Below are 9,236 nucleotides of genomic sequence, written 5' to 3'. Positions count from 1 at the left end.
AGAATAACTGGTAAATATGATGGATAATTAAGTTTACTCAGGCCATTTACCACTGAAAAAAATGGTCAAGGTTCCTGGCTGTGTAAGTGGGAGTTTCCTCTCTCGCACGAGCACGCTTTTCCCGCGTGAGCACACTTTTCCCGCGTGAGCACACGTTTCCTCCATAATGTCTGGCATGCTCATGCGAGAGGGAACAGCTGGCTCTGGTCTACTTATTGTCCCCTCCCGCTCGCCCCGATCAGGGTTGCCAGCGGCAGGAGTTTTCACTGTGGTGGAAGGCAGACTCGCACGCACACACACTCTCTCTCTCTCTCACTGGCAACTTCACCCCACAACACCCTCCACCCCAAACTAAGGTCTCACACTTCTTTCCCTCCCTCCCTCCCTAACCCCCCTCCTCACCCACAATACATAGAGCACCAAAGAGATTCATGTTGCTGGAGGAAAACTCAGACCAGATATTCTTGTGTTTTTCTTTCTGTTTTTATTGGTTTGGCAGAGAGACAGACTGGGGAGCTGTGATAGTCAGATGATGACGCAACAACACAAGTCTCAACAGTTTCTCTCCAGCGCTGTGGCTGGTGGTGTAGGAATAACTAACCTGCCTTGGTGTTGCAGGAATAGGAGTCCTTCCTGAAACAAGACACTAAAAGGAAGACACTAAAAGGAATACTTGTGTGTATCGTTGACCATGTTGTCAAAGTCTTTCTCAGCTAGATCATGCAGTCCGTGTGTAACCGTGGCCTGTGTAGGTGTCCGTCCCATCAATACATTTCAAGGGTCCAAGAAGACATACATTGGTCATTTCAATTGACAGTACATTCTGTAAGCTTTACGGACATCATGATTCCATGCTAAACTAAGGCCATGTCTGTGAGTAGTTTACTTGACTGAGTAGTGGTTCCCTTGTAGAGTTACTCACACCTGGTTTAAGCTGGAGCTGGTAGAAGTTACCTCTAACTGCGGGTCTGGGATACGATACGATATTATTTTATCCTTCTCGTGGTTCAGGTTATGATTTGGGGTTGGGTAATATGATACTAGATCTGTAGTTAGGGGCAACTTCTACCTGGCATTTTATGGTACAACAGAAGATTAGCACCAGGAAGGCTGGTCTTTAGGTGTTGTCCTCATCACACCAGTATTCAAAGCAAGAGTGACACTAATTTAAAACACAGCCTGAACAGAGCTGAGGACCACCATTCTCAGATCATCATCATCATCACTATGTACAGTATATACACACTTATTTACAATACACACATACTGGTGTCAGGGTAGCTGGTACTGACACACATTAGAAATAACAACATACAGAACACAGACAGACAGCACCTCTGGTGGCGGAGAGAGGAAATACATTGAAACACAGGTTTGTGAAAAGCTTGGCACTGTAGATTTCTCCCACATGAACAATAACAACAATACAGGGTCAAAGGTCAGAGAGTGCGTCTTAGTGGTAAACAACATGGGGGCTTCCGTTTGATTGACAGCTGGAACCCAGAGTGGAGAAGAGGGGGGTGGGACTTGACATTCCTCTTCTTCTCCCCTCCTGGTCCATCTCAGAGCAGGCAGATTAGGCTCTTGCCTTCCTCAATCTCCTCCTGCACCTTGTCTGAGGACGTGGCGATCTCGGCCTGGGCTGAGAACACAGCGCAGATGAAGGTGAGCACGGTGCCTCCCATGGCTGTGTAGAAGGCCCAGCCCATGGTACACAGCCCTGCCTGGTAGGGAGCCGCGTCCTGACCACAGTACAGCTGCACCTTGTCTGAACCCCAGCCTGCAGGGTACAGCATCAGACCCAGGATCAGAAACAGACCTGGACCAGAGAGAGGGGAGAGAAAGGCACTGTTAGTTCATAATAGACCTACACGCAGCAAACATATCAACGGTTATAATGTGTCACTGATTGAATTGTGTGTTTGAAAGGTAGCTTAAAAAAATAGTGGAATAATGACAACAGCACATTGTCTAAAGTCAATCCACAGAACATTCTCTGGTATCAAAACATTTCCTGTTTCAAGAATACGTTAGCGTTCTAAATTTCCCGTTGGTCAAAAATACTATACTGGCAAAAAAAATATTATACTCTCTTTTCAAATGGGACTCTCCTTTGCTCCATTCCAATAATACACCTGGCAAGAGTCAAGTCTCTTGATGCAAAAAAATCTTTCCCCAAACGTCATGTCCCCACGTCACGACCCTCAGGTTACAGCACAATGCAACCCTGGGGTTATGGCACAATATGACCCTGGGTTTATGGCACAATACAACCCTGGGGTTACAGCACAATGCAACCCTGGGGTTATGGCACAATATGACCCTGGGTTTATGGCACAATATGACCCTGGGTTTATGGCACAATACAACCCTGGGGTTATGGCACAATACGACCCTGGGGTTATGGCACAATACGACCCTGTGTTTATGGCACAATACAACCCTGGGGTTACGGCCCAATACGACCCTGGGGTTATGGCACAATACGACCCTGGGTTTATGGCACAATACAACCCTGGGGTTACGGCACAATACGACCCTGGGGTTATGGCACAATGCAACCCTGGGGTTATGGCACAATGCGGCCCTGGGTTTATGGCAAAATACAACCCTACTGTCAGCTCTGAATCCCTGGGGGTATCGCACAATGTGTGACCTAGGAATACAGCAGGTCAACAACAGGAAAGGGTAGCCTGGGAGGTTTCCTCAGTCACTGAACTAACCAACTAATCCTGTGTCTCAGCTTCCTGTGTCTCAGCTTCCCGTGTCTCAGCTTCCCGTGTCTCAGCTTCCCGTGTCTCAGCTTCCTGTGTCTCAGCTTCCTGTGTCTCAGCTTCCTGTGTCTCTCTCTGCTGAAGGATGGAGCCACTTCCAACAGCCCTGCACTGTACAATATTCCACTTCTAACATCACACTGATTATGTTCCAACAGCCCTGCACTGTACAATATTCCACTTCTAACATCACACTGATTATGTTCCAACAGCCCTGCACTGTACAATATTCCACTTCTAACATCACACTGATTATGTTCCAACAGCCCTGCACTGTACAATATTCCACTTGTAACAGCAAATGGATTCTGTTCCAGCAGCCTTGTACAACACCAGAACCTATAGGACAGCCTAATAGAGGTCTGCTCAGGAGGAGCAAGAGAAACCTTCACCCAATCCCTAATATGACCTAGTAAAGTAGAGACAATGCATGTAGTCTGTATTCAATATCACCGTATCCTTGTACAGGCCCATGGTACTTATTTCACCATCACCATACTCAAGAATGACCTTACAGGAAAAGGCAGTGAGCCTGTTTCTAGTTCAGGCTTTGACACACACCAGGAGACGCTCTAGAACTACAATATTAGAAGTCTACTACTAGACGACTGGGAGCTCCGTTAGTGAAACTACAATAGTAATACTGGAAGTCCACTAGAGTCTAGACTGGGAGCTCTGGAACTACAATAGTAATACTGGAAGTCCACTAGAGTCTAGACTGGGAGCTCTGGAACTACAATAGTAATACTGGAAGTCCACCAGAGTCTAGACTGGGAGCTCTGGAACTACAATAGTAATACTGGAAGTCCACTAGAGTCTCGACTAGGAGCTCTGGAACTACAATAGTAATACTGGAAGTCCACTAGAGTCTAGACTGGGAGCTCTGGAACTACAATAGTAATACTGGAAGTCCACTAGAGTCTAGACTGGGAGCTCTGGAACTACAATAGTAATACTGGAAGTCCACTAGAGTCTAGACTGGGAGCTCTGGAACTACAATAGTAATACTGGAAGTCCACTAGAGTCTAGACTGGGAGCTCTGGAACTACAATAGTAATACTGGAAGTCCACTAGAGTCTAGACTGGGAGCTCTGGAACTACAATAGTAATACTGGAAGTCCACTAGAGTCTAGACTGGGAGCTCTGGAACTACAATAGTAATACTGGAAGTCCACTAGAGTCTAGACTGGGAGCTCTGGAACTACAATAGTAATACTGGAAGTCCACTAGAGTCTAGACTGGGAGCTCTGGAACTACAATAGTAATACTGGAAGTCCACTAGAGTCTAGACTGGGAGCTCTGTAACTACAATAGTAATACTGGAAGTCCACTAGAGTCTAGACTGGGAGCTCTGGAACTACAATAGTAATACTGGAAGTCCACTAGAGTCTAAACTGGGAGCTCTGGAACTACAATAGTAATACTGGAAGTCCACTAGAGTCTCGACTGTGAGCTCTGGAACTACAATATGCCTACATGCACATATTACGAGAGAGCGAGAGAGAGACAGACAGAGAGAGACAGACAGACAGACAGACAGACAGACAGACAGACAGACAGACAGACAGACAGACAGACAGACAGAGACAGACAGACAGACAGATAGACAGAATGACGAATTGAGATAGAGACAGACAGAGAGACAGACAGACAGAGAGACAGAGACAGACAGATAGAGACAGACAGAGAGATTGTTGTTTGTTGTTTATTATTGTTTATTTCACTTTTGTTTATTATCTACTTCACTTGCTTTGGCAATGTTAACATATGTTTCACATGCCAATAAGGCCTGAAATTGATTTTGAAATTGAATAGAAATTGAATTGAGAGAGAGAGAGAGAGAGGGAGATACAGAGAGAGAGAGAAAGAAACAGAGACAGAGCTCCTGCACCTCTACACTAGACCAGCACACTAACCCTCCTTCCCTCCATCTGCTCACTTGCTCCTTCAGGAGATGAAAAACAAAAGTGCAATGCCGACACCAGCTTTCTCCCTCAGAGCAGACCAATATTGTATTAAACACGGAAATGAAAAGTAGGTCATACATTCTTTCCACATGTTGCTGCCAGAGCAGCTCTGGTGATGGACTGGAGGTATGGTTTCAATTCTACAACCCCCTCCCCCAATACACACACACACACACACACACACACACACACACACACACACACACACACACACACACACACACACACACACACACACACACACACACCCCTCTAAAGACATCCCCCTACCCAATGGACCCCTAACCTAATACCTCAGTCCACTTCAACTGAGTATCCTGCATCCTCTTTGAATATTAACTACTTTCCTCCTTCTGCAACCTGGCCTGTATATTAACCATTCGCCTCCAACTGCCTCCGTAGTCTCCTCTCTTTCTGTACTCGCTTCCTCTACATCTCTAGGTGGGGTAGCCTTGCATTCTCTCTCTACCCCGCCCGTACCCCTCCTCTCCTGGTTCCCAGAACATCTGACTATCCACCTCCACTCAGCCCCAGGAAATGGTGAACATGTATCGCAACAGACTATGGGAGCCAGAGGTACAGAGAGAAAGAGATATGCAGGTTTTTTTCCTTCTCATATTTCTTTCCTCTCCACACATATGCGACCAGTTTCAGGAAGCCAGCCGTATGTCGCACGCCAGTTTTTTATCAAAAATGCGTTTTTGGCCAGCAATGCCTTCTGGAGCATGTGAACTTTTATGTGCCTTAATAACAAACTTGTACTCCATGTGTAAATAGAAATAAAATGGTTAAATTACGAGCTGGTTTAGTTACGGAAATATACAGGAACCTTCCTGCAGCCTTAGACCGCTGCGCCATTCAGGAGGCCCTGAAAAAGTGTACTTTAATCTGGAGTTTTTCCTTATTGTAGTCTACTACTTTTACCACTTTTAGTGTTGAAATCTTTGGTTGTTTACTACACTCCTCACTCTGTTTAGCACACGACCTCACATGGGAATCCTTAAAGAGATGGGCGGGGCTAAGGCTTAAGAGGGTGTGAACGATACTGAATGGGTGTAGACAAAGAAGAGCTCTCCAGTAGGTGTACCAAGACATTAAAAGGCCATTTTCTCAAAAGTGGGATTACAAATCTATCAACTTTCAAAGCAGAATTACTTTCTCATTGTTCCTCAACTGCAGCATTTCATTTTCTCTACTTTTATCCAATGTAAAAAACACAATTTCAAATTTTGCTAGATATGACTGAATCCAGGTGGTGGCTCACATGTCAGAGTGTGATGGAAAAAGAGAGGAGGGAGAGAGAGGAGGAGGAAACATCCAAACTGATATGATTGTCAGGTAGGACCGTAAGCCAAGAGATTCTCGGTCTGGGTCTCCTGGCTTCTAAAGACACTCTCATCAACAACTAAACTGACTTTACTCATCCGCTGCTCCTCTGAACCAATCAGGTGTGTTAGAGCAGGGCTGGAGAAAAAGTCTGCATACCCAGTATTTCTGCAGGAGGGTTGGCCACCTCTGCCCTATAGAGTTAAGAGAATGGTTTCAACAGTTAGAGAGTGGGTGAGACAGAGAGGACATGTTGTTTCTATGGGAATCCTGGGGGAGGTTTGTGCTTCTTTCTGTTTGGCTTCACTGTCCCACAGAGGACTGTAGTGTAATAGATGAACAGGGAATAATATTATCCTGATTCCTTCCACACAGTCATTCTGTTCTGGTACTGTTCTGTTGGTAGGAAGTCCTACAAGCCTGATTCAGGATTACAGTAATATGCACCTGGACTTTCCATTCATATCTATCAGCCTTACCTACACCGCGCTTCCTTTTACCAGACTCTCTCTCTCTTTCTCTTACTCACTGATTCTCTCTTTCTATGCCTTTAATTCTTATACACCCACACTACGGTTGTAAACACTCTCTCTCTCTCTCTCTTTCTCTTACTCACTGATTCTCTCTTTCTATGCCTTTAATTATTATATACCCACACTACGGTTGTAAACACTCTCTCTCTCTCTCTCTTTCTCTTACTCACTGATTCTCTCTTTCTATGCCTTTAATTATTATACACCCACACTACGGTTGTAAACACTCTCTCTCGCCATCTCTCGCTATATCTCTCACCCACATACCTCTATTGTCAACACTGGTTGTGATTGACCAACATCTCAGCCCTTTGCTTTGGTAGTCAGATGAATTTCCAGTCACACCCGTCCCGACCATATACTGTACTTCTGCTCTCTCTGTTTGCTCAACAATAGTAACATCCAGGCCTAGACTATTCACCATGACCAGACTGGTCCAATACAGTCATGATCATCTGTCAATCAGACCTGTAACAGTCATAGTCACGCTGTATCATTATTGCATCTGTTTACTGGATCACTGTCACATTCCCATCTGCCATCAACCCACAGCTAGAGCCCAGGTCAAAGGCCATCTGTGTGACAGTCCTATAACTCATCATGGCTGAATTTGGCTCATCGTCTGGTTGGCTGGCTGGCTGGTTGGTTGGAGCTGGGAGGGAGAGTTTATGGCCACAATAAAAGGATATTATGACACTCCCAGCTGTAGACCTGGAGACAGTTTAACTACCTGCTGTTTCTTACTCTTCTCGTCTCTGTGTTTCTGAAAAAAAGCCTGCCTCGGTCTGGCCTTGGCTAGTTATATTGCATATCCAATTGATTTCTATTAGAGATAAAGCCTTCCCAATATGACATCAGTGTGTATAAATGTGTTTAATACAATCAGGACCACTCTGATGACGTGACCACCGCTGGCTACAGAAACACAATCTCTCCCTCTGAGGTAAAGTATTTCCCAAAACATCTGCCACCTGATCCCAGTTACGGTCACATAACGGGAACATTACGGTCGGTCGGCACACTTAGTGGAAATGTTGATTGGAGGAACATCAATATGGCAGAAAGGAGAGAGGAAGAGAGGGAGAGAGAGAGGTGGAGAGAGGAAGAGAGGGAGAGAGAGGTGGAGAGAGATGATAAAGTCATATAGGGATTAGAGGTCGACCGACTATGATTTTTCAACGCCGATACCGATTATTGGAGGACCAAAAAAGCCGATACCAATTAATCGGACTATTTTTTATTTTTTTATTTGTAATAATGACAATTAAAACAATACTGAATGAACACTTATTTTAACTTAATATAATACATCAATAAAATCAATTTAGCCTCAAATAAATAATGAAACATGTTCAATTTGGTTTAAATAATGCAAAAACAAAGTGTTGGAGAAGAAAGTCATATGTGCCAATATGCAATACAGTGGGGCAAAAAAGTATTTAGTCAGCCACCAATTGTGCAAGTTCTCCCACTTAAAAAGATCAGAGAGGCCTGGAATTTTCATCATAGGTACACTTCTATGACAGACAAAATGAAAGAAAAAAATCCAGAAAATCACATTGTAGGATTTTTTATGAATTTATTTGCAAATTATGGTGGAAAATAAGTATTTGGTCAATAACAAAAGTTTATCTCAATACTTTGTTATATACCCTTTGTTGGCAATGACAGAGGTCAAACGTTTTCTGTAAGTCTTCACAAGGTTTTCACACACTGTTGCTGGTATTTTGGCCCATTCCTCCATGCAGATCTCCTCTAGAGCAGTGATGTTTTGGGGCTGTTGCTGGGCAACACGGACTTTCAACTCCCTCCAAAGATTTTCTATGCTGTTGAGATCTGGAGACTGGCTAGGCCACTCCTGGACCTTGAAATGCTTCTTACGAAGCCACTCCTTCTCTCCTTCTCTGTGTGTTTGGGATCATTGTCATGCTGAAAGACCCAGCCACATTTCATCTTCAATGCCCTTGCTGATGGAAGGAGGTTTAAGTTCCTTGCTCAGAACATATGAAAGTTGGTGGTTCCTTTTAACATGAGACTTCAATCTTCCAAGGTAAGAGGTTTTAGGTTGTAGTTAATATAGTATTTATAGGACTATTTCTCTCTATACCATTTGTGTGTCATATACCTTTGACTATTGGATGTTCTTATTGGCACTATAGTATTGCCAGTGTACCAGTATAGCTTCCGTCCCTCTCCTCGCCCCTACCTGTGCTTGAACCAGGAACACATCGACAACAGCCACATTCGAAGCACCGTTACCCATCGCTCCACAAAAGCTGCGGCCCTTGCTGCAAGGGGAATAACTACACCAAATCTAAAAGCGAGTGACATTTTAAACAGTATTAGCGCACACCCAGCTAACTAGCTAGCCATTTCACATTGGTTACACCAGCCATTAGGCTGATAGGCTTGAAGTCATAAACAGCGCTGTGCTTGAGAAGAGCTGCTGGCAAAACGCACGAAAGTGCTGTTTGAATGAATGATTACGGGCCTGCTGCTGCTCAGTCAGACTGCTCTATCAAATCAGACTTAATTATAACATAATAACACACAGAAATACGAGTCTTTGGTCATTAATATGGTCGAATCCAGAAACTATCATTTCGAAAACAAAACGTTTATTATTTCAGTGAAAT

At 44.3% G+C, this 9,236-nt stretch overlaps 1 protein-coding gene across 5 annotated transcripts in view; it reads right to left on the bottom strand.

Annotated features, from left to right (window-relative positions):
* Window positions 1–467: 467 nt before the first annotated feature.
* lhfpl2a (LHFPL tetraspan subfamily member 2a) overlaps window positions 468–9,236 on the bottom strand; it is an 84,411-nt gene continuing 75,642 nt past the window's right edge. For all 5 annotated transcript variants that reach the window (XM_065017396.1, XM_065017399.1, XM_065017397.1 and 2 more), the window contains one exon: window positions 468–1,819. In XM_065017396.1, coding sequence (XP_064873468.1) covers window positions 1,563–1,819 — 257 coding nt within the window. In that variant the 3' untranslated portion in view covers window positions 468–1,562. The remainder of the gene's footprint in view (window positions 1,820–9,236) is intronic.

This window comes from Oncorhynchus nerka, linkage group LG4 (assembly GCF_034236695.1).
Source record: "Oncorhynchus nerka isolate Pitt River linkage group LG4, Oner_Uvic_2.0, whole genome shotgun sequence".
Classification (NCBI taxonomy): domain Eukaryota; kingdom Metazoa; phylum Chordata; class Actinopteri; order Salmoniformes; family Salmonidae; genus Oncorhynchus; species Oncorhynchus nerka.
The sequence above is the reverse complement of the archived record's forward strand: the minus strand, read 5'-3'. Positions and strand labels throughout refer to the sequence as shown.